This window comes from Doryrhamphus excisus, linkage group LG2, assembly GCF_037039965.1.
Source record: "Doryrhamphus excisus strain RoL-2023G ecotype Guam linkage group LG2, RoL_Dexc_Guam_v1.1, whole genome shotgun sequence".
In the NCBI taxonomy this organism is placed as follows: Eukaryota; Metazoa; Chordata; class Actinopteri; order Syngnathiformes; family Syngnathidae; genus Doryrhamphus; species Doryrhamphus excisus.
The window spans coordinates 927,134-952,440 of record NC_136358.1 but is presented as its reverse complement, the minus strand read 5'-3'; the positions used below and the strand labels follow the sequence as shown (position 1 = coordinate 952,440).

The following is a 25,307-nucleotide window of genomic DNA, read 5'->3' as shown; positions in this document are numbered from 1 at the left end:
AGCAGACCAGTGTGGAGGACCCCCCACCGGGGAAACACTGGAGTTAAAAGCTAAAGACTAAAAGCATAAAATAGGACTAAAAAGATAAAAACATAAGAAAAGTTAAAAAATATTAGTTAAAAGCCTGATTAAAAAGGTGTGTCTTTAATCTTTTTTTTTTTTTTTGAAAAAAAATGGATGAAATCATGATTTTCAATTAGGAGGGAAGACTAAATATTGGTAATTATTATGGAGAGTAAACACATAAACACAAGCACTTCCGTAATTGAAGTCTCCTATACCATGCGATTGCGTGCCAGTCCGCTTACTAACAATAAGGAAGTTCGATTCCCCACTGATTTTTAATTCCTGCACGACTTATTGAAAAAGATTTGTAAGCAGGCTTTATCTTGCTGCCATGGCGACTGTGGCATATTGGCGTTGTCAACCTTTAGTCGAAGGTGTTAGATTTTCTATTACAGGATAGCACAAAAACTTGTCCTTGGAGGGTTCAACAGAAGAGGCTTCACATCCATAGAAAATGCATTCTTTCCGACATGACGTCCAAATTCAATGGAAGTCCTTGGAGTCTGGAGCTCGCAAATGCCCGCTTTATTGTGTAAGTCTGATCATTTGAAGCCGCGGTCGGTATTTGGGGTGGGTGATAATGCGCATTTACCAAGTAAATATGCCAATACTGATTCTATAGGACATATGAAGTGTCTCACTTCAAGTCTCTCCTTTTGTTTTGATCGGCGCTGCAAAATAACCCAAATTAGAGCCAAAGAGGGTTGGAAAGACGACTCAAGAAGTCAAGAAATAAATCATGGCAAAACACAAAGGTCTGGCGTTTGTCGATCTTGCTGCCACGTTGTGTCTTTGTCAACAATCACGTCTTGATTAAAGAAGGTAAAAGTTCATTTATTTTAAACTACAAAAAAAATATTTTTGTAAACATTTATGAGATTAGCTGTGTTAGTTAGCAAAGAGCTCCAGCATCAACTTCCACTTCCGCTTCCTGTTTCCGCGTAGTAGCAAGTAATATATTAGGATGCTAGCAAGAAAGTTTGGTGATATAAAATACATTAAGAACACAGCTGGACTCCGGTAGTGTATTAATAATAATAATAATAATATATTTTATTTGTATAGCGCTTTTCAAAATACTCTTTACAGAAGAATGGAGTTGAATAAAAACTCATTCGCTCCCAAAGACGTATTTTTTACGTTTTTTTTTCAGCTTTTTCAGTGAAAAAAACTCCCACATAATGGCAAAATTTCATTTTATAAGAATTTAACCACAAAGTGAAAAGGCATCTTGCGTGTAAGTTTTTTTTTTTTTTTTTACATAGTTCACGGTGTTATATAAAAATTGTTATTTCAAACAACCTTTTTTGTGTTTATGTTATGGCATCCTTGTTTAGACGTTTGGCCAAATATACAGAATATGGCTACATTTGTGTCAAAGTTATGCTTGAAATGTATCTTTTCACAAATAGCTTTTTTTCTCCCTTTTTTTTTTATATTAACTGACATTTTGGTGAACCTTACCTATGTTCTACTTCTGATTACTAAAGAATGGAAAAAGGTAGAAACATACTTTTTTCTGATGAAAGATGAGAGTAAAACTTTTATTTTGGGATATACTACTTAGAAAAATCATCAAAAATGGACAGCTTTAAAAAAAATGTTGGGATGGAATCAATTAATAACATGACCAGACGGACGCTATTGGGAAACTGTATGCAAACCAAGGTACATTTTTGGCATTAATAAAAAAAAAAAAACACATTAACCAAGGTGTCACTGTCACAGGGACAGTATTGCAGATACTGATACAAATACTTGAAAATGTTCAGGCTCCATAATCCATAAATCCAACCATAGAAACAAAATAATACAATTATTGCCTTTTTTTTCTTCTTGCAGTTGGTTATTTTTAAGGAGAATGTCAGGAAACCAATTGAAACTTTTGAAAAGATGTTGTCCAAGACAGATTTCACCAAATTTCTTGATCCTACCGAGTCTTTCTTTCCCCTTTCGGTGTTTCAGCTTTGACCTTGAAATAAAATCAGTATGCATCGCAAGCACAGAACCATCAAAATGTAAATTATTACAGGTTGTGGCAGAAAAGTGGGAGTGGGCACATTGTGCGCCCAATGAGCCGTGTGCCTTCGGGGGCCGGTAAAATCAATCTGCTTTGCGAGGGCTGTCCAAAAAAAAAAAAAAAAAAAAAAACGCGTGTGTGTCCCCGGATGTCAGTGCGGCGTCCATTGTCGCCTGGCATGACGGGCAACTCATTCTTAAGAATGCTGAATATTGTTCGGTGCCTCCGAAATCCAAAGTAGCCGTTGCTTGTACATACATGTACATACAGTACTTTGGCCTGAGACATAAGGGGAATTGGGTAGTAAAGTATTTTTCAACCTACGACAACTTGTTTTTCCTCCATTTTTATTTGGATTTTTCTGTTTGCATATACTATTTTATATTTTTGCTGTAGTAATTTCATTTGAATTTTCTTGACTTTTTGACGTTTCTATTTGATTTTTAAGCTTATTTTGCACTGAACAGGAAGTCATTGTGTTTGAAGTCATGTTTATATAAATTGATAGATAGACTTTCTTTATTGTCATTGCACAATAACACAGCAGTGAAATTGCCAACCAAATACTCGTTGCCTGGCTCCCGTATAATAATCAATAATAAATAATAATGTGGAGAATAAATAGATGACATCAAATATGAACAATGTACAGCGTAAAAAGTAATTTGTACAAATAATTTAGAATAAATAATAATAATTTAAAGTTTCTATATGTATATGGCACCTTTGGCCATGTTGTACTGAGGAGCCAGGACACTGATGGATGTAAAACAACACAATAAATTAATCATTGCTATTTTCCTCTTAACCAAAACTGGTCCTATTGTGTTTGTGTTTTTAAAAACGTACAAAAAAGCAAAACATTTCTGCATCTTATTACCAATGTGTCACCTGCCTCAACACAAACACGTTAGTGACTTGATGATGTCGTCTGAGGTTTCCTGCAACTGTCATGAAATTGCTTATTAGAAGCATAACAATATAATATCCATGTTGCTAAAGCACAACAATCAACAAATACAAACAAACACGGTGGAGTAGACACATAACTCCAGCATGCACGCCGTAGTTTTAGCGCTCAGTCTAGATCCCATATACAACGTCTAAGTCACATGAAGGTCGCGGTTCCGATCCATTACCCGAAGCTATGGTGTGACGCCACAGTCCAATCAGATGATTACTATCCCTAACGGTTGGTTTCACAACATTTACCTTGCTGATGTCCTCGTCTTAATCCTCATTCGGGCTCGGCCACTTACCCGCCGGGGTGTCAGAACGTGTGATGGAAGAACGTTGGGCAACGAATGGAACAAGGGGTTCTAACTGCAAGATAAAAGGTAGAGGCTGGAGGTGAGTCCAGATGTGTCTTTATTACAATTATAGCAATTCTGATGTTTTCACTCCCTTTTTTTGCACGTCATATGCAAATTGTCAGATGACAGCCAATATCTTCTTTTCTTACTGAGAAGTTGGCAACAGCGTCGTGAAGAATTGGAGCTGGAAATGTCGGCCAGGGCTTGTGATGTTCCTGACTGCACACCACCAGGTGCTTGCATGTGTTTAGGAGCTTTTATGAGCGTTGTCCCCATTCTGCTTTCTCGTGTAAAATAAGCGCCGTGTCTCAATAAAAGGTGGGGAACCCTATTTGAGAGTCTAACATGTTTCTCCACAACGAGCGAAGGCAAGACTATCACACAAAACAGACGGCCAACGATGGCAGCTGGTTACCATGAAGACAGCGGAGTGTTCCCGTATCCCGTATCCCATAATCCCAGTCACTTTGGATTTTACACTCTGCACAAAACCGAGTGAAGATGTGTGGACAGGAAGTGACATTGGGGGTTTCAGAGTTGAGTTACGGCCGGAACAGTATCTCGTGTTAATATTATGATTATTATGTTATTATTAATTGTGAGCTAATTGTAGTTGTTGTCTGGTGCTTGTCGCCCCCAACATTAAAGTCAAATTACTGCCACCTAGTGACCAGTGTAAAATATTACATTCACAATTTGAATGTGGATAACATTTTACAATCAGGTACACAAAATTCCAGTAGTTAATGAGGAACGAATTTACCAAACCACTACTCATTAGTTCCTCGGGAACTACTCTAAATGTATGTTCCTTAATCATTAGCTCATTTGTTCCTCAGTAACTACTCTAAATTGATGTACCTTAGTTCTTCAGTAACTACTATACTCATTAGCTTTTCATCCGTTCCTCAGTAACTACTCTAAATGTATGTACCTTAGTTCTTCAGTAACTACTCGTTATTTTTTTTCATTAGTTCCTCAGTAACTACTCAAAATGTATGTGCCTTAGTTCCTCAGTAACTACTCTACTTGTTATTTTTTCATTAGTTTATTGGCAACTATGTGCCTTCGTTTCTTCATAACTACTCATTATTTTTCATTAGTTCCTCAGTAACTACTCAAAATGTATGTGCCTTAGTTCCTCAGTAACTACTCTACTCATTATTTTTCATTAGTTCCTTGGTAACTACTCAAAATGTATGTGCCTTAGTTCCTCTGTAAATGCTCTACTTACTAGTTTTTCATTAGTTCCTCAATAACTACTCTAAATGTATGTACCTTAATTCCTCAGTAACTACTCGTTATTTTTTTCATTAGTTCCTCAGTAACTACTCAAAATGTATGTGCCTTAGTTCCTCAGTAACTACTCTACTTGTTATTTTTTCATTAGTTTATTGGCGACTATGTGCCTTCGTTTCTTCATAACTACTCATTATTTTTCATTAGTTCCTCAGTAACTACTCAAAATGTATGTGCCTTAGTTCCTCAGTAACTACTCTACTCATTATTTTTCATTAGTTCCTTGGTAACTACTCAAAATGTATGTGCCTTAGTTCCTCTGTAAATGCTCTACTTACTAGTTTTTCATTAGTTCCTCAATAACCACTCTAAATGTATGTGCCTTTGGCATTAGTTCCTCAGTAAGGCCTCTAAATCGATGTGGCTTAGTTCCTCAGTAACTACTCATTAGTGTTTCATGACTTCCTTAGTAACTACTCTAAATGTGCATCAGTTCCTCTGCAACTGCTCGTTAGTTTCCATTAGCTCCTCGCTAACTACTGTATTTTTGTGTACCTTATTGTAAAGTGAGGCCTGAATGTCTCTTCATAATGCATTTTAATTGGATTTTAGCTAATTTAGCAATTTATATGCTAAAATTTGCTTAAATATGCATATTTTAATGAATAGGTCATATTCAAGAATTACTTATTTATAAAAAACCTGCGATCGATTGAAGCCGCAAAAAGGACGACTGCACACGTTTTGCAAAGTTCCAGCAATGCCTCCAAAACGCCACTAGGTAGCGAGAACATGGCCGTGTCCGTCTGGACCCTGCACAGTCCTGTTCTTCTCTGTTCAAGACGACTCGATAACCAGTTATTTTGCAGGGTTAAACCGAAGAACAGCTTGTCGTATCCAGGCAACCAGTTTGTTGCCAGGTGACAGAGACAGAGGTCCTGAAACCTTGAGAAAGCGTGCAACAATTGGACATGAATAAAACAGGACAACTTCTGCAATGCACATTTTGCTTTTTTCATCACCTTCGCCGTGTGGGCGCTAACGCTACATGTTTATTGGCCATTATGCACACGCCATCTTCCTGGTTCTTGGAACCTATGCAATATGAGCTGCACGTCCTAACCGGCCTGCCTAATTGCTTTACGGCATCACGGGAAAGACTGAGGCAAATGAGAGCACGTGGTGGGGATTAGCAAACTGTTCTGTCAGAACCAAGCGGCTTTCATGTGCCAGCGACTGGATGGGCAAAGATAACCATCGTTTTCCAAGGAGCTACTGCTGACAAATCCGCCATTAAGGGATTTTTCTCCCCCCCCCCTTTCCCCCCACAGCTGTGTGCTGTACTTGAAGTTTGATTCGGATTGTGTTACTTCAAACGTTTGTTTGCTATGATCTGTTTAGCTATTGGTAAAATAGCTAAACACGCCACATATTTGCACTCTTCTTTTATTAGCTTTTTAAATTGTAACTGAAGTAGAAATCAATTAAATAACGACCAAGTGGTTAGCGTGCAGGCCACGCAGCTAGGAGACCCAAGTTCGATTCCATCTCTGTGTGAAGTTTGCATGTTCTCCCCGTGCATGCGTGGGTTTCCTCCCACATTCCATAAACATGCTAGTCGCAATTGGCGACTCCATAGGTATGAATGTGAGTGTGAATGGTTGTTTGTCTATATGTGCCCTGTGATTGGCTGGCCACCAGTCCGGGGTGTTAAACAATTTGGCGAGCGGGGGGTGTCTATACTGTATACATCATAAGTGGCATCAAATAAGAGTGACATACTTGCTCACGCCGCAACGAAACCAAAACACAACACATCCACTGCAAGTTCATGCATCACATAAAACTACAACTAAGCGGTAACTTAAAACTTTTAAATCCCCAATGCCCGCAAACCATGCTGGGTCGTTCAACTGCAACAACAATAAGCACCATGAACAACTCCTTTAACGACCTCATCGACATATTTTGTAATCTAGCAAAAATGCAATAAACATGGCAAACTATTGGGATATAAGGTACTACAAGCTCCTCAGCATGCCTTGCGGCGGGAATATATGGGTGTTTTCTTTATTTCTTTGTATACCCACATGGTGCAGTAGATAGGTTACTGTGTGTGTTGACGGGTTGTGTTGTTTGTATGGCTTTTTTATACAAGCTACAAATGACATCTGACTATTGCCACAATAACACTGCAAGTCATGTGGCCGGCTACACTTTGCATTTTAAAAGGTTTAAAAACGGTTTTAAAAATACACTTTGGGTGCCTTGAAGATATACAAATGTAACCCATTATTATTCATGAAAACCACAATGTCAAATATCAATTATCCTGAATGAATTCATATATTTTCTTCTCCATTTATGTGACAGAGTGCTGACGCCATCTCGTGGACAAACGTCCACATTGCAATAACTTCCCATTTCCACAGTTGAAATCTTTTGTTTTTTCTCATGAAAGTATGAATTAAACTCTAATCTAAAAGAGTCAAATATTGGTGTTTCCTAATGTTTTTTTTTGTCAAAATAAGCTAATTTACTGCCAACAAAGTGACTCAACTTTGCTTTATTATATTTCAGACAAAAATGAACCTAACAAAAGCATACAGGAAGTCATTTCTGTGTGCTAAAAATCAATGCTGTTAGTGAACAAAATGATGATTCTGTCGTTTAAAGACAAACAAAGCCACCGTGTGTCGTGCGCTAAAGCAGGGGTGTCCTAAGTGCAGCCTGCAGCTTGTTTTTAATTGGCCATCAGCATATTAAATAATAATAAAGTCATTATTAATGACATGTTAGCATATATTGACTTACATTGGATTGGGTTTAGCATCTTTTAAAATGTATGTCATGTAATGTTTTTTTTTGCGCGCAGCCCTCAGTGGAAAAAGGTTTGTACACCCCCGCTGTGAAGTCCAAACACACGTAAATTTTCAAAAGACCTCCAAGTCGACAGAGTTGTACACCACCGGTGTCTCCTCACCGCCCACAGCATCGTCCTCCTGGATCTCCTCGTCTTCCTCCTTTGCGGCTTCTTCAAGCGCCTCCAAGGCCTCGTTGGTGTCGCTGGCGAACGTCTCCCTGGAGACGTCATCGTGCTCCTGCAGGTCCAGCATTCCGATAGCCTGCTTCATCTTCTTGGCCACCAAGTGCCTCCTCCTCTTCTGGGCAGACTTCTTGCTCTTTTGCTCTTTCTGGCTCTCCTCGAAGAAGATCTCTCTGATCTGGGCCCGGGTGATGCTTGGTGTGTTCTTCAACAGGTTTAAGTACACGCCACCGGGGGTGCGTCGCCTGCTGCCATCCAGGGTGTAGACGCCGCCGCTTTCTTCCAGCGTTGCAGTCTCACAGAGCAGCTCGATGGCTTTTTTGCTCCCGATGATTCTCACAATGCGTTCTATCAGGTCTTTTTTAGGTTCTTGTAATCTATGCACAATCTCATCCACTATTTTACCTTCTGGGTCATCTTCGGTGATCTCATATCTGCCTTTCACGTCCATCTCAGCTCTAGGACCCAGTCTCTCTTTCGCCGGCCTCTTCCTCTTTGCATCCCGCCCATTCCCGCTCATGTACTCCTCCAACTGTGCATCCAGCACTTCGCTTACATCTTTTTGCTCTTTCTGACGCTCCTTCTCCATGATCTTCTGAGCCAGGACGTAATTGTAGGTCTCCACATTCCTGTCAGACATACTAACCTCACCGTCCATCCCAAAGACGCCCAGTTCTGCAGCGACGGCATCCTGGCACTGCTCCTGCACTACGGAGCCCCAAATGTTGTTTACCTTACGGCTCCCCAGTGCGCATGCGACAGGTATGCGGTTCGGTACCGGTTGGGCGACGCTTGTGTTCGACACTTTTTGACGTTTCCCCCGCCAGCCCCCACATTCCTCATCGGACGAGTCCACATCGCTGTCACTGGACTCCCGACCGGTGTTTCTGTATGCAACTGTGGATTGAAAAGTAGCACCTCTGTTCTGGAAGGACTGGCCGCTAAACGCCGGAGGTAGCGAGGATCGAGATGGTGGTACCGTGGCCGTTCTCATTTCAGAATCGGATCCAGAGCCGGAGATCTCTCCATCTTCCAGGTCACCGCCCATAACATCCCCACCATGCGCCATGTCCGGTCTGTACGCGACATAAAAGACAATGCTTGGTAATTACAATCAACACTTATATTCACTTGACAACACAAATGTTAGGATTGTATGTCCTGCCAAAGCACGTCATATTAAAAACATTTACCTCAAAATGAGGAATTACATAAACTGTGTTTCTGGCTACTTACGTTGCTAACGCGACAACAATGTCGGCAAACTTTAAGATCCGGGATGAGGAAAATTGGCGCTATGCTAAAAAAAACACTCACTTCCGCCTAGCGCTTTCCTGTCCTAAACATTTCAAAATAAATGTCACCAAGAGCGGTTACGCCAGCATTTGAGAGAATATATTGTTAAATATTAGATGACTGATTCGTAAAGATGAAAAAGAATATATTAAACAAAGAGCTGACTTGTTTGTGAATTTGTATTTCATGCCACCCCCAATTTAGGTATGTATTTTTAACGGCTCTATTACAAAGCTAGTGTTTTGAATTCTAGTTTACCAGCCGGGAGGAAACGACATTTACTTCCGGTTCGTATTGCAAGCTGGCGGAGCTGCAAAATGAAACAAATGTTCGAGGAAATTGAATTGTTTTCGTGCCAACTGATGTGTCTCGTACTGTGCACGGTGTCTCTGAGAATGTACCGCTAACAAACATGGTTACTTGAATGCAGCGTTTTCCCAAGCGGATGTGACGTATGACGTTGCCATTGCAAAACCACTCTTGCGCAGTTTGACAGATAAAAATGGCGACCTCCTTACGTCTCTTCACATCTACCGGAATATGTTCGTTACGCAGATCTTTGCTGGAGCAGAATCGTCTGCGCAGAGTAAGTAAATAAGTTACCATCTATTCTTCTTAAAATATGTTCAACAGTTTTAATTCTGTCGTTTTAACGCACTTGAAAGCATGTCGAACTTGGCTGGCTAAATTGACAACAGCACAGTCGGATTCCCTGACTAAAGATTAGTGTGTAAATGTTCTAGAAAGGGAACTTTGTTGTCATTCACAACACGACACATGTGGAGTGAAACAATATTTTACATTTAAAGCCACTGCTTGGACACAAAATTCACGCTCAGGAAGTAAATACATAGTGTAAACAGTATACATATTTAAATGAACTGCGTGCAAAGGAAACACAGCCAAGAACTCAGGACCTAGTACCAAACATCCACAAAAATGATAATACATTATATTTTTTATAGCTATTAATTTAAGTTTGTGCACACCTGGAGGTAAGAACTAACAAAAAATGACAAAATTTAAAACTTAATAGGCAGAAGTAACTGCAAATATAAAAACCAAAACATATGACAGAAAGTGACATGTTTTCCTGTCTTGTAGCTCACCGCTGGACCGCACAGACTCTTGGCGACAAAGGCTGCTCACCAAGTGGCTTTAAATGTCCCTGAAACGAAAGTCACCACTTTAGAAAACGGGTTCCGTGTGGCTTCTGAGGACTCTGGGCTTTCAACGTGTACGGTAAGTCAAACCGGTGAGGCAAAACCTCCAACCGATTCCTGCGCTTTTGATACGATCACACAGCCTCGTCTCCGTATGAGCATGTGACTTCTTTCAGGTGGGGCTCTGGATTGATGCCGGCAGTCGTTACGAGAATGAAAGAAATAACGGCACGGCGCATTTTCTGGAGCACATGGCGTTTAAGGTGCGATGGTTGACACAGACGGGTTGTCAACGTGAGAGTGAATCTTCTGTCGTGTGTGCCAGGGCACCAGGAAGCGGTCTCAGTTGGACCTGGAGTTGGAAATTGAGAACATGGGGGCACATCTAAATGCGTACACGTCTCGGGAGCAGACTGTGTACTATGCCAAGGCCTTCTCCAAGGATCTTCCAAGAGGTAGTACAATGCAGATTTCGGTATTGATCCGATACTAAGTAAATGGTAAAATGTCAAGATCATTGATTTGTGTTCTTTAAATTGTTTATATGATGATTGTAATTGGAATTAAACTAAACAATATACTCTGAACCAAAGTTATTGCGTGTTATATTTTTCCAAGCTGTGGAGATCTTGGCCGACATCATCCAGAACAGCACATTAGGTGAAGCCGAGATCGAGAGGGAACGGGGTGTGATTCTCCGAGAGATGCAGGAAGTGGAGACTAATCTGCAGGAAGTGGTTTTCGATTACCTGCACGCCACCGCATACCAGTCCACGGCGCTGGGCAGGACCATCCTGGGTCCAACCGAGAATATCAAGTAAGATGACATCATCTGAAAAGTATGCGTTGTGCAGCACGATACCAACACGCAGTCGTTGAATTGCAGGACCATTAATAGAGGAGATCTGGTTGAGTACATCACCACACACTACAAGGGTCCGAGAGTAGTACTGGCTGCTGCTGGAGGTGAGAACGATTGAACGGTTCCAGTCCCAAACAAGTCTTCATATCCGATGCTTTTATAAAATGTTTGAAATAATCAAAATAAAGCAAAATACTGTATGTATCAATACAGCATGTATACAGACAAACAATAAAATGTTGTTTAAGGGCTTAGTAGTCCAAATAGGTGTGTCCCAATGAAGTACATTGTTAGCCAGCTCATATTAACTTTTTTTTGGCGTTATAATGCACAGAACAGTGAAAGAAAAGTGTTCATGTTTCACATAAGGATGGGCAAAAATTCTCCAAAAAGTGCACTTCCCCTTTAGTCCCCCCTCTCCCCTTAAGCCGGAAAAAAAACAAGATGGCAGAAAAGCATAGCCTTGTAAAAGAGCACGATGCAACAACCAGGCAGTGAAAAGAATTGGTGCCATGTTGCGCCAGGTAGCTTAATGCATTGGGAAATTGCAAAAAAAAAAAAAGGCAAAGGGAAATTTTAACATGTGCATTATAAATAGTTTATGGTGTTATATTTGTAAAAAAAATAAAAATTTAAAAGGTCATAAAAACCATAACTGTATTTGTAGTTAATTTGGAAATTTTTATGCTTGGAAATACTTAGTTTAGGCCAAGAATACATACAATTTTCTTAAATATGCATTTTTTTTGCAACTAATAATAGGTCATAACATAACAAAACATCATTTATTGTTTGAAACATTTCCATGTAGTGAGAGAAAACTGTATATAAATAACACAACTACAATATAACAATATGAAGAACACATTTGTGAAATTAAACATAGAAGAAGAACAAAAAAAATATCAATTTCATCGTTCCGGTACCCCCCGATGCATCAATCCACCCTCCCTTCATATTCATCAAGCCCATCCTAATTGTTGTGTTGCGTTCAAACAGGAGTTTCTCACAATGAGCTCATTGATCTGGCTAAGTATCACTTTGGAAAGCTTCTCGGCAGGCGTGAGAGCGATGCCCCGACACTGCCGTCGTGTCCCTTCACAGGAAGTGAGGTAAAGGAGTCCTTATTGACCTTGACTCTGTTGGGTCTACAAAAACATGACACAATGGAACCCCTTTATGCACCCCTTGTTAGTACTTTAAAGTGCCCACTTAAGTTTTTTTTTCCAAACATTGCAACTCCTAGTTTTGGTTTTGATTATGCTTATGTTGAGAACTGCCACTTTTCAGATTCGTGTACGTGATGACAAGATGCCGTTGGCTCACATCGCTATTGCTGTGGAGGCCGTTGGATGGTCACACCCCGACACCATCCCTCTCATGGTGGCAAACACGCTGATTGGAAACTGGGACCGCTCGTTTGGCGGAGGGGTCGTGAGTTTCTTTCATTTATTCAAACCATTGTAGCGCAATACTATTATTTATCATGCAAATGGAGGAATCCTATTTTATTTTCTTTTTTTTTTTTTTTTCGTGTGCCTCTCAGAATCTGTCCAGTAAACTGGCTCAGATGGCGTGTCAAGGAAACCTGTGCCACAGCTTCCAGTCCTTCAACACCTGCTACACCGACACGGGCCTGTGGGGTCTCTACATTGTGTGCGAGGCCGGCACCGTCAAAGACATGATGCACTTCACCCAGAAACAATGGTGAGCGCCGTCAAACATGAGAACACCCGGATCTCCGGCCTTTTAACATTTGTTTTAATGTCATGTCAGGATGTCGCTATGCACCAGCGTCGGCGAGAGCGAGGTGGCTCGAGCTAAAAATCTCCTCAAGACAAACATGTTACTGCACCTGGATGGTAAGAACGATACTAAACTGACGATGACGATCAAATGCATTCGTATTTAATAATGGTGGTTCTTCCTAGGATCCACCCCCATATGCGAGGACATTGGCAGGCAGATGTTGTGTTACAGTCGAAGGATACCTTTGCATGAACTTGAGGCCCGAATTGATGTGAGTGTTTGTCATGTTTATACCAGAACCTCCACTTTTTAATTCTATTTTAGTTTGTATACCTATACTACCATATTTCCTGCGCTCAGGGTTTTCCATTAACTTGCCTATCATATTTTGTACACTGTAAAAGAATTGAAATCGTATTTAATAGTGCCGGGCAATTATTATAGACCTTAATCATGATTAATCACATGATTCTGTGCAATTAATCTAAGCACAGATAGCAATATCTATGGGGCTTTGTGCAATTAATCTCACTTGATGACATACCGGCAGATTAATCACAACACAAATGCATTTGAGTTTGATTAACACACTACTCGCATCCAGTTCTGTTTTGCCCGATTAATTAATCCCAGTTAATCATACATTGCAACATAAATGCTTTAATCGCATTGAGCTGCAAGATTTTTAGGTGCTCAGTCGCAATGAATGAAAGACATTTTCTCACTTTTATATACTGCAGTTTTCCAGCAGCAATGTACTAATGAAAATAATTACATTTACTAATTAGCACTGAGCCATCGTAACAAATCGTAATAGCAGTAAATCGTGCAATTAATAAGTTTTTTTTGTCTGATCACATGCGATTAACTGCAATTAAGCACTCTTAATCACACGTCTAAGGTGATTTGTTGCGATTAATTGCATTATGTGTACAATTCTACTAAATATGTGCTTAAATAGCATGTGTGCACATTGCATAATGGGAAATCTACAAAAGTGTCTCAGCACTTTCGGTACTTCTTGCTCGGTGCTCTTATGCTAATTGTTAGCATGTTAGCCATTCTCCTCATGTTAGTGTTGAAGTCAAATCACTAGAAAACTGCCGTATAACTTTTGGTAGTCCATGCCAATAAAGATTTATATAAATGTGGATGTTTCAAATGAATGATTCTAAATGGTTTTGGTGTTAAGTGTTTTTTAAGTTTGTAAATTTCCCTTTCAAAAGGCGGTTGACACTTCCACCATCAAGGACGTATGCACCAAACATATCTTCAACAAAGCTCCTGCCATTGCAGCTGTTGGTATGTCACCGTTGCATTGTGATTATTAAGAATTGATTCATAACTTGACTTACTGAAGTGCACCACTAGTTAGGACAGAGAAGAGGTTTTTTTAAATCAAATTGACTCTCTTTCAGGTCCAATTGAACAGCTTCCTGACTACAATCAGATTTGCAACGGGATGTTCTGGATGAGACCCTGAGCTGAGTTCATTTCAAATGTATAAAAGGAAACAAGCATCCAAGACCATAGTATTTTTTTGTTGTTCTTTTCATGATTTTATTATAAAATAAAGACCAACACAATACTGTTATAATAATGACGACAGGCATATTGTCTTTGCGGTGTCATTTTTTACTCTTGCTTGCCACTTGCTCCTGTGCGGCTTTCTTGGCTTTAACCATCTCCACCAGTTCCTGTCAAGGAAATGGGACTTTTCACTATATTAACATACACACACACAGCTATACTTACTGCTATACTATGGAATACTATTATTGATGAATGTAACGGTACATTTTTCTTGACAGATGTGTACTGATTTCCGGCTTGGTACACATTGAAAGGGAACAAATACACTGCAGTATTTGGCTTGTGGAAAAGTTTCCTGTTTGAGAATAGTTGGCCTTCCTGGTAAAATCCATAAACGGATAAAGACGTGGAAAAGACACAAGCCTGTAGAGCTGGGGAACGGGCGGGGCTACACGCTGCCGCACTTCAGCCGAGAAGCAACTGTTAGCATTTTACTCATGATATACATTTAATATGCATCGCGATGTAAAAACGTGTTTGTACCTTTACTACTCATAGTAAATAATATTACCTACATGGCATGCAGTAACGTCACCATGAACTGGCACATTGGGTACTTAGTAAGTACCAGAGGTGTGGACTTCAGTCAAACTCAATTTTGATGACTTGAATACTGCACGGTGGACGAGTGGTTAGCGTGCAGACCTTGCAGCTAGGAGACCAGGGTTCAATTCCACCCTCAGCCATCTGTGGAGCCAGTGTGGAGTTTGCATGTTCTCCCCGTGCATGCGTGGGTTTTCTCCGGGTACTCCGGTTTCCTCCCACATTCCAAAAACATGCTAGGTTAATTAGCCACTCCAAATTGTCCATAGGTATGAATGTGTGTATGAATGAGTGTGAATGGTTGTTTGTCTATATGTGCCCTGTGATTGGCTGGCCTTTGGGATAGGCTCCAGCACCCCCGCGACCCTCGTGAGGAAAAGCGATAGAAAATAAATGAATGAATAAATACTACCACCTCTGCCAAGTACCAAATATGCCAAACATGTAAGTACTACTCTGTATGTTACAGTATAAACCTACAACACATGCAGTAAAACCACAAAAATAAACTGCATTAGTACATTTTGATAAAAGAGCTCCACTTTACCTTATACCTCTTCATACAGTCTTTCTTGTTTCGTCCCGGGACGGAGGCGGCGATCTTCTCCCAGCGTTCAGGTGTGCTGACCGGGTAGGTTTTCAGGGCCTGCTCTAGAAGCTTCTGTTCCTCTGTGGTCCAGGGGGCCGCGTTTCCATCGCCACCGGGGCCTTAAAGACGGGGGACAGGACGGTTTTATTTTACGCACACGTGGACCTCCTTCCTCTGAAATTTGCTGACAGTGAATACCAAACCATTTCACCGACGCTAACAACATAGCACTCACCTTCAAACCTCTCTGAGGGCACAGCGTTGTCTACAGTGGTCGGCACGCTAGTATGCTCCTTCTTGAACTTCTCAAAGGCTTTTCTGTTGATGTCGTCTTTCTGGAGTGGGTCTGAGGAAACACGCGTCTCTTTGCTGGTTTCCTGATCCGTGCCAGTATTTACACTTTACTACTAGTACTACATCTAAACGCTATCCTTACCAAGCCGCTGTAGACTCTTAGCTTTGTTGATGACATCTTTGGCGGTCCTCTTCATGCCGCTTGTGGAGTGCAAATTCATGTAGTTGGCAATGACCTCCCATCTGTTTCCAAATGGGGTGGGGGGTGTTTGTTTACTGAACTGCACTAAGTACCGGGTATCTATTGGAGGCTTGGGGCTTTTATTTTCGTACAAACGACACATTACCTGGCGTTAGTTCCGGCCGGAAACAGATTGACTGCCTTGATAAGCAGCTGGAGGTCTTCCTCATTCCAGCCTTTCCCGCTGCTTCCTCCTCCTCCTCCTCCGCTGGCCTGCTCGGCGCTACGAGCCGTCTGCATGGCCTGGAATTCAGCCTCTTTCTCCCTCTGGAGCTGAGCGTTCACCTCTTGCACCTAACGGGAAAGATAACACAGATGATTCGGGTATCTTCTTTTCGGTATTTTTCATTTCCTGTTTACAATATCTTCCATGCATAATTATCTCCTTCTTGTATCTATGGTCACCTGTTTTGAAGAATTATGTTTTTTACCTGCTTTTCTACGGCTAGTTTGCTGTCCTCCTTCGAAGCTGAAGCCAAGAGTTCATTGAGAGACTGAAGGCTGGAAGAAAAGAAAGTTCTGTAAATATTTAAATGCGATGAAATATTTAAAAATAAAAATGTTTACCCCTAAAAGCAGACATACCAGCACCCCAAAAAGGTATAAAAGGTAACGTTTGATGACGTTACTGAGTGCTAAATGTGCATATTTGATAAAGAAAGTTCATTTTGTGCTTTTAATTTGATGTTGTTTCACCAAAAAATCTATTTCCTGGTGACTAGCTAGTATCCTGCTAATGCTAATGCTAATGCTGCACACAAAGAATGAAAAGCACAGCAAAGTAAACCAAACCTTTTTTTTTTTTCAAATGATCTCCAACTCTCCTACCTGGTGAGCTCCAGCCTATCACAGAGCTTCTCGACCTCCTCCATCATCTTCACGTTTTCGGCTTCATTGTCTGCAAAGTAGTTCCAGTTCTGTGAAACAAAACTCGTTAGCAACCAAGCCGGTCTAGCGTTCATACTTGCATACGTAGCAAAAAACAGAAAGAACCTTGCAGGTCATCCTGAGCTTCTGACGCTCCTTTTTGATGGCCTTCTTCTGAATTTCCTTCTCCTTCTTGGCTAATTGGGCAGCCTGCTTGGCCTCTTCTTCCTCTTTCTCTTTAGCCAACCGAGCCGCCTCCAGCTCTGCCTGCCGGACCTGCAAACCACACAGTAATTCCATGAATGGTTGATGTCAAAGCAGTGGCTGGTGTGCTCTTCACTGACAGCAGGATGACTCCACTTACACGCTCCTTCTCTTCCTGCTCTTTCTTCTTGGCTTCGGCTTTTGCCTTCTTCTCCGATTCCTTCCTGGCTTTTTCGTCGTCTTTGAACTTCTTTATTCTCGGATCACAGCTGTAGGCGGCGTCTGCGCGGGGGACAAATCCAAGACATACACGTCGGTATACCGCAACTTCTCAACTGTGACGTGACCACTGCCGTCTCTGTACCAACTAGTGTTCGTATTCTGTTCATCTCCTCCTTTTTCCTCTGAGCTCTGGAGGCTCGATTCTGCTTTTCGATCCATCTCCTCTCGTCTCGACTACAGGGGGGGGGGGAAAATGTGAACACGCCGGTCAGGCACTGGGGGTCCTAACGATTGGATTCAAGAGCTAAAAAGATCTACCATTCGGCCTTCTCTTTCTCTTCTTCGTCCAGGTATGAGAATTCCCTCCATGAATCAAAATTGTACCTGGAACGGCAGACATGAGTATGAAGACCTTCCACACGTTTGATTTGGTGTATGGCTCCAACCGTACCTGGTCCACATACCAAAATGAGTAGAAGTTGTCCACCTCTTCAAAGGACGACTCCATGGCTCCGAGTCTGGGCACGTGCTTTTTGGTCGACCATCGGGAATTTCGCTCAAAAACCGAAGCAAACACCTGGAAGAAGTTTTCTTTGCCTTCGCTCTTGGAGGGGACGCTATTGTCGAAGGTGGGATCTACACTGTCAAAGGCTCGTCTCTTCACAGGGTCGGACAGGACTTCTATAGCTGGATTAAAAACAGAGTATGTGAGGACCCAAAGAGGATACAAGTATTTGTAGATAGGCTAAAAACAATACTTCTCTACAAGAGAGGAGAAATATGATTTATTCATGAAATATGTTTTCTCCGGAGTACCCGGAGAAAACTCACGCATGCACGGGGATAACATGGAAACTCCACACAGAGATGCACGAGGGTGGAATTGAACTCGGGTCTCCTAGCTGTGAGGCCTGTGTGCTAACCACTAGCACTCTGTGCAGCCCGTCTTCTGTTTATGTTGACAATAATATTTCATAACAAACCAGTCCGTTTGACCTGTACTGTTATCGTTCCATCAAATGGGGTGCCCAAACAATGCCTCTATGCGTAGCTGACTCATCAAGTGCAACTGCTAAATAACCTGCCATGGGGCCAAAAAAAATTGTAAGTGGCAGCAATTTTGATACAAAATTTGAGAAAGTGAATACCATCTAAAGTATTTTTTTAAATTTTTACAGTGTGATAAGATTGATATTTTTGGGTTCTCTTCACAAATATGTGTGTTTTTATTGTGTTATTCATATCATTACATTGTTGGTATTGTTATCTACCATATTAGAGGTACACAGATCAACCCAAATCACCTAAATCTTTGTCCTGTGTTCTATTCTGACTGTAATCAACAAATAAAAGAACATAAAATCATTCAATAATCTTGGAAACACTTATGCTCCAAAAAGTGTCGGTATCAGCAATAATTGACTTGAGTGTCCTAGCATCCTACCTTTAGTTATACATGTGAAGTAATCATTGTCGCCTTCTAAAATCTGCTCTCCGGCAGCTTTCCTCTTGTCAGGATGGTGCTTCAACACAATGGCTTTGTCTGTTAAGAAACAATAACAGTATGCATGTAGACGTTACTTCTTTGCACAGTGGAGATCCACTGCACAGTGAGTCTCAGTGAAGATAGCACATCGGGAACCCGCAACAACCACGCCGCACTGACTGCTAGGGGAGATAGCAGTTGCAGCAATGTGGAGACTATGGAGCACAATACTACAGCATCCGGCGATAAGCCACTGCAACGGGATAAGCTAATAATAGCCTGTGTGTTTATTTTAGGCAACAGCGAGTTGCAGGAGTCGAGCCAAGCGGGTACTGTGCAGCGAAAAAGGAGGTAAATGAGAGAGGAACTCGAGAGCATACTCACGGGCAGCTTTGATCTGTTTCTGAGTGGCTTTATACCTCAAGTGCGGCAGACCGAGGACAGCGTAGTGATCTTGATTCTAACGGAGGAAAATGATTGCATTCATGAAGTCATTCTGTTGCGTGTTTTGACTGCAATGACAATAAAGCTTTATGCAAGAAAATATTATTTCATACCTTCCAGTCCTTTGGGTCAAGTGTTCGGAGCATCGGATGCTCCTCCAGCTGAAACTCCTCATCATCTGACTCCTCAGAAGACTCCTCCTCCTCTTCCAGCTCCTGAAAGGATGTCGACGCATTCCTGTTTTGCCTCTTCACGTAGGCTTCAAACCAGCGACCCACGGGCTCAACATGAACCTGCACAGAGGCTAATGGAGGGATACAACTTTAAAAAACGATAATAAGCTGTATCAAATCAACAGTTGGTACTTTCTGCAGTTGAGTAAACTATCATTTTTAGTGCACACACCCAATGCTCATGTAATAGCTTAATGTCCTTATAAGGTGGAAGTCATCTTAAAAACATACATCTCTTTAAATACAACAGGTGTTGAAGCATGAATGGATGCAAAAGTGTAAAAAAATGAAATAAATGGCTGATGTCTGAACATTACCTGTCAAGAAGCTGCAGTATGTGAGCGGTGAGTGGGCAGCAATGTGCTATTATGCAACAGTTCCATTGCTGGGCTAAAATCACCATTGCACTCATTCAAATAGAAAGGGGGGCATTCAGCCGTTACGAGCCGTTTATATTAGCCCGATGTCACTGTCTGTAATCGAGCAGGTCGCTGACGAGTATGCTAACAAACTCAAAGTAATGTAGCTTAGCAAGCTACCTCCCAATGGCCTCACACACGCTTCTTACCGGCAACAGCTTTGAACACAGTCGTTCCTTCCCCGTCCACCGCTTCTAGTAACATTTTCACAAGAATGACAGCACGTACATTCAGGTGCCACAATTCTTCAAATGATATTTTCAGAAAGTGCTTCTAATTCAGGCCCGCTTATTTACACACCACATGGACACCCACTAAAAAAGAACACATTCGTGAGAACTCCGGGTGTCACCTCGTAAAACGTTCCGTGTTACAGTAGATGACAGTCGATATTTTGTTCCGGATTTACTGCAAAACCTTTTTCACCAAACAGACTAATGTGGACTTGATAAAAATAAAACTCTATATTGTATCTTATTGATTATCATATTCCAATGGGTTTAATATTTAATATAAGTATATTTCGTTGTTTCAAGGGAACACGTATCGGATACGGTTGCACCTGTGATAACGCTCCGACAGTTACTTCCGCTCCGAACGGAAATCTAAAGCTGCTGTGTAATGGTACAATTTAGCTGCTTGAGCATCACGGCGTAGTCCTTAGAAACCAATCTAAAACAAATATGCCAGACTATTTAGGAGACGACCAGAGGAAAACAAAGGAAGAGGACAAGGATGACTCCCCAATTAGAGGTATATTTCCAAAAGCCTTTATAAACTACCAACGTTCTTTGCTGAACAGTGTGAATGTGAAGCTAGCTGTCTGGCTAGTTAGCTCGGGTCGTTCAAGCAAATTATGTTTTGCTTGTTAAGAAAACATCGAATTGACGTAAGACAAATTAGTTTCCCGTTGCAACAACGCGTTCAACTTTTATTTTCAAAGTGTGAGTTTGTAAAGTTTATTACAGCTCAATAACCAGCACACAGACGTACATTCTTTGACGTCGCGAACGCCATCAAGATCTAAGTTTGGAATCATATACATTTGTCCAAGATGCTGTAACAGTAAAATTAATACTGTATTCTAATTAATAGATAATTATTTCGTACATACAGGATATACAGACTCTTATTACATTATCTTTTACAAACAAGTGAGGTATTGTAGTGTAGTGTGTGGAACGAATGAATTCCAGTAGCATTCACTGTGGGAACGGAACTGGGGGAGTCAAATGAAGTTAAATTCAAACAAATATTGCTAGCTATATGATGTTTATTGATTTTTCACATTCTCAATTCGTTTTACTATCAGTACTTGCTGAGACACGGAGAAGGGTAGGGTGAATTAAAGTGTACTTCTTTTCGGACATGTTGAATTGTGCAAGTGTAAACACGTCATGTACTTTTAATGTACCTTGTTGAGTTTGCAAGAAATAAACCTAACTGTGTTTGCCACAGCTTTGGATGAAGGAGACATCGCTTTGCTGAAGACTTATGTAAGAGAACACCCGTGCACGCACACTTCCACAAATTAGAAAACATGATCGCTGTGAATGTTGTTTTAACCCCCATCCTTGTCTTCTAATGCCAGGGTCAAAGCACATATTCCAGACAGATAAAGCAAGTGGAAGATGACATCCAGCAGCTGCTTAAAAAGATCAATGAGCTTACAGGTGAATAATGCACACATTTGAATGTGTTTTTTGCTGCCAAAATATTAGAAACCGCTAATATGTGGCAGTTGAGTTCGGCACAATAAGCATATTTTTTCATATTGTTTAGCCAACATGTCTCCAGCAATATCATTTAACGCTTTTATCTCGCCAGGTATCAAGGAGTCGGACACGGGTCTGGCACCACCGGCTCTCTGGGATCTTGCCGCTGACAAACAGACTCTTCAAAGTGAGCAGCCGCTCCAGGTTGCCAGGTAGAGTGCATTTATTTACACTCTTACTGTGTGCTGCGTAAAGCGTTGCTTTTATGTGTGACCTGATCGTGTGTTTGAATCGGTTGCAACAGATGCACCAAGATCATCAACGCAGACTCTGAGGACCCAAAGTACATCATCAACGTGAAGCAGTTTGCCAAGTTTGTGGTGGACTTAAGTGATCAGGTGGCCCCGACTGACATCGAGGAGGGCATGAGAGTAGGGTGAGGAATCAAATTCAGATTCAGATCACTAGATGGAGCAGGTTTCCCCTCCAACGGCGTACGTAACCTTGTGTTGGGTGTGTAAATGCATGTAAAAGTAACCAAGGTCAATAACATGCACTTGGTGGCCGTTTTTATGGCTTAAAACTGCAGTGGCAGCAGTTACATTATCGCCTCTCACGCAAAAAAATGTAAAAGACGTATCAATACGTCTTTGACGAGCAAATGAGTTACGGGACAATGACATTCCTTGTTGTTTTCTCAGTGTTGACAGAAACAAGTATCAGATCCACATCCCCCTGCCGCCTAAAATTGACCCAACCGTCACCATGATGCAGGTACAAACACACCAGAGCAACCCGAAAAATGGTGCATTTAAAGTGCTGATTGATACACGTAATACAATACGACACTACAGACGCTGTAAAGTGGTTCTTTTTGGCTTGTCATGTAGGTGGAGGAGAAGCCTGACGTTACATACAGTGATGTCGGTGGCTGTAAGGAGCAGATTGAAAAACTGAGGGAAGTGGTTGAGACCCCCCTGCTGCATGTGAGTTGTTCACCTGACACACAAAGTCCCGCTCCGCCAAGTAGCTAGCTAACAAGTAACTAACTTGTCACCGTAGTCAAGAAATACTACAAAATGAGTGCAGCAGCTCTGTTGGATAAGAGTATAAAATATAAGTTCTGGAAGAGTTGTTAGCATGCAGGCCGCACAGCTAGGAGACCCGAGTTCGATTCCATCTCTCCAAAAACATGCCAGGTTAATTGGCCACTCCAAATTGTCCATAGATATGAATGTGAATGTGAGTGTGAATGGTTGTTTGTCTATATGTGCCCTGTGATTGGCTGGCCAGTCCAGGGTGGACCCCGCCTCTCGCCCCAAGACAGCTGGGATAGGCTCCAGCACCCCTGCGACCCTCGTGAGGATAAGCGGTAGAAAATGAATGAATGAAAATACGGTTCTGAAAACAGTTAACATTAGAGACATGAAGACATGAAGTAACACCCCTATAGTCATCTTTGATATTTGATCGATTTGATATTGGGATTGATCCGCACACTTCTAGCAGAAGCATAAAGCAGGTTTTAATCGGTCTTGAATGGGTTTCTACCACCAGCCGGAGCGCTTCGTCAATCTGGGCATCGAGCCTCCAAAAGGCGTTCTGCTCTTCGGGCCACCCGGTACCGGAAAGACCCTGTGCGCCCGCGCCGTGGCCAACCGCACCGACGCCTGCTTCATCAGAGTCATCGGCTCTGAGCTGGTGCAGAAGTACGTGGGAGAGGTGAGCACGCGGGACGGGGAGATGGTGTATTTGGTGTATTGGACTAAACGTGGGAATGGTGATGGATTTGGTTTTGGGTGTCTGCAGGGCGCCCGCATGGTGCGTGAGCTCTTTGAGATGGCCAGGACCAAGAAGGCCTGTCTTATCTTCTTTGATGAAATCGATGCCATCGGAGGTGATGCGAGTTGCACGTAACATGCATGACGGCGTGTCGCTGTGTGCCACTTCACTTTGGATATTTTATTTTCAACCAACCAGGCGCACGGTTCGACGACGGCGCCGGTGGCGACAACGAGGTTCAGAGGACCATGCTGGAGCTCATCAACCAGCTGGATGGCTTCGACCCTCGCGGCAACATCAAAGTGCTAATGGCCACCAACAGACCCGACACCCTGGACCCGGCCCTGATGAGACCCGGGCGCCTGGACAGAAAGATCGAGTTCAGCTTGCCGGATCTGGAGGTGGGTACCGTAGAGTGGGGGTGTCCCAATATATTTTTTACTCCATATATATTCCCGTAAAATCCCTAAAAATGCTTAGTTTTAGACGTTTCTAATTCAGTTTTACATAATTACAGACGAACAGTATCGTACTGACAAAACATGACATCTTGTCACATCATCTTCCTGCTGGAAAATGTTTAGTCAATTGACTTGAGATGGATTATCTTTTTTCCCTGCAGATGGCGCCATCAAGCCACTTTCTATTTCAATGACCATTTCACTAAACCGACAATTTAAAGCAGAGCTTTGCAGTCGCAGGGATGGATTTGAGTCAGGCCATTCCATTGAATGCGTTTCCTAACCTCTAACATTGTTTTGTGCTTCAGGGTCGCACACACATCTTCAAGATTCACGCTCGCTCCATGAGTGTCGAAAGAGATATTCGCTTCGAGCTGCTGGCTCGCCTTTGTCCCAACAGCACAGGTGACATGAACCACCTCTGCAGACTTACTGCAGTGTTAATGTTATTGCTTGTGTGACCAATGTTTGTTGTTGTTGTTGTTTTGCCAGGTGCTGAGATTCGCAGCGTGTGCACAGAAGCTGGCATGTTTGCCATCAGAGCTCGCAGGAAGATCGCCACTGAGAAAGACTTCCTGGAGGCCGTTAACAAAGTAATCAAGTCCTACGCCAAGTTCAGCGCCACACCCCGATACATGACCTACAATTAAGTACGCCTGCTTTGGCTTTTTACGTGGAAGAAAGCAGCGAACTGAAGAAATATTGTTTGTTTTGTTGTCACTTAAAATAAAGTATTTCAAATAATAGTTCCAAGTTTGTTTTTTTTATAACATTACCAATATTTCATTTTCAAAATAGAAAAATTCAATGTGATGTTTATGTAGCACCAAATCATAACAAAAGTTATCTGAAGGCACTTTGCACACTCATTAATGAAAAGAAAAGGAAAAACTGCCTTTGGGGAAAAAACCTTGAGCAAACAGGCCCTGAGGGGCGGCTGTCTGTCTCAACAGATTAGATTGTAGTAGAAGAAAAAACAGTTAAGGGATGGTACAGAGAAAACAGGCGGATCTGCATTGGCGTAACAGGCGACGGGGTCAGTCTAACTACAGTAAAAAGAGGGAGTTTAGAGTTTACTTTTAAATAGAGAGGGTGTTTTGCCCCTGAATTGAGTTCCATAACCTGCAAATGCAATTTATATCATTTGCAACCTCATCACTATGAATAAAATATTCTTATTGCCATAAGTGCTATAAATCCTTTATTCAATATACAGTATGTCTGACAGTAAAATCACAAGTAAATGTACAAACGTCTTTTCAATTGTAGAAACAATAACCGCTTATGTCAATGTCAGCCTGAGGGGCGTCAACATAAACGGGTCCCGGCAAAGTTGGCATTGCAATTGATGAGACGTTTGCAGCCTTTAAAGCAGGGGCGTCCAGAATGCGGTTCAGGGGACCGTTTGCAGCCCAAGCCTTTTTTTTTTTAATTGACCAGAAACAGGAAAAAAATAAACA

At 41.7% G+C, this 25,307-nt stretch overlaps 4 protein-coding genes across 5 annotated transcripts; 2 read left to right on the top strand and 2 right to left on the bottom strand.

Annotated features, from left to right (window-relative positions):
• Positions 1–7,146: 7,146 nt before the first annotated feature.
• Positions 7,147–9,064, bottom strand: phax (phosphorylated adaptor for RNA export). 2 transcript variants are annotated; one of them, XM_078794629.1, is made up of 2 exons: positions 8,878–8,985; positions 7,147–8,760 (listed from the first exon to the last, which is right to left on the bottom strand). In XM_078794629.1, the coding sequence occupies exon 2, from the start codon at positions 8,751–8,753 to the stop codon at positions 7,572–7,574; it is 1,182 nt and encodes a 393-aa protein (XP_078650755.1). In that variant the 5' UTR covers positions 8,754–8,760; positions 8,878–8,985; the 3' UTR covers positions 7,147–7,571. The 2 variants fall into 2 exon arrangements, with proteins under 2 accessions (XP_078650755.1, XP_057922152.2); XM_058066169.2 differs by having other exon boundaries at positions 7,148–8,760; positions 8,921–9,064.
• A 293-nt stretch (positions 9,065–9,357) lies between these two features.
• Positions 9,358–14,362, top strand: pmpcb (peptidase, mitochondrial processing subunit beta). Its single transcript, XM_058066167.2, has 13 exons — positions 9,358–9,566; positions 10,085–10,222; positions 10,320–10,406; positions 10,469–10,598; positions 10,762–10,960; positions 11,030–11,109; positions 12,005–12,117; positions 12,296–12,439; positions 12,552–12,712; positions 12,782–12,867; positions 12,937–13,025; positions 13,981–14,056; positions 14,173–14,362. The coding sequence occupies exons 1-13, from the start codon at positions 9,483–9,485 to the stop codon at positions 14,235–14,237; spliced, it is 1,452 nt and encodes a 483-aa protein (XP_057922150.2). The 5' UTR covers positions 9,358–9,482; the 3' UTR covers positions 14,238–14,362.
• On the bottom strand, positions 14,286–20,255 carry dnajc2 (DnaJ (Hsp40) homolog, subfamily C, member 2). The gene is made up of 16 exons (XM_058066166.2): positions 20,039–20,255; positions 19,351–19,541; positions 19,178–19,253; positions 18,752–18,850; positions 17,772–17,994; positions 17,626–17,691; positions 17,450–17,541; positions 17,246–17,367; positions 17,008–17,157; positions 16,843–16,931; positions 16,446–16,515; positions 16,121–16,308; positions 15,916–16,016; positions 15,715–15,825; positions 15,438–15,598; positions 14,286–14,451 (listed from the first exon to the last, which is right to left on the bottom strand). The coding sequence occupies exons 1-16, from the start codon at positions 20,091–20,093 to the stop codon at positions 14,383–14,385; spliced, it is 1,863 nt and encodes a 620-aa protein (XP_057922149.2). The 5' UTR covers positions 20,094–20,255; the 3' UTR covers positions 14,286–14,382.
• Positions 20,256–20,465: 210 nt separating this feature from the next.
• Positions 20,466–24,604, top strand: psmc2 (proteasome 26S subunit, ATPase 2). Its single transcript, XM_058066168.2, has 12 exons — positions 20,466–20,642; positions 21,348–21,385; positions 21,481–21,562; positions 21,717–21,816; positions 21,909–22,040; positions 22,306–22,378; positions 22,495–22,590; positions 23,162–23,326; positions 23,414–23,501; positions 23,585–23,787; positions 24,156–24,252; positions 24,340–24,604. The coding sequence occupies exons 1-12, from the start codon at positions 20,573–20,575 to the stop codon at positions 24,495–24,497; spliced, it is 1,302 nt and encodes a 433-aa protein (XP_057922151.1). The 5' UTR covers positions 20,466–20,572; the 3' UTR covers positions 24,498–24,604.
• The last annotated feature ends 703 nt before the right edge of the window (positions 24,605–25,307 follow it).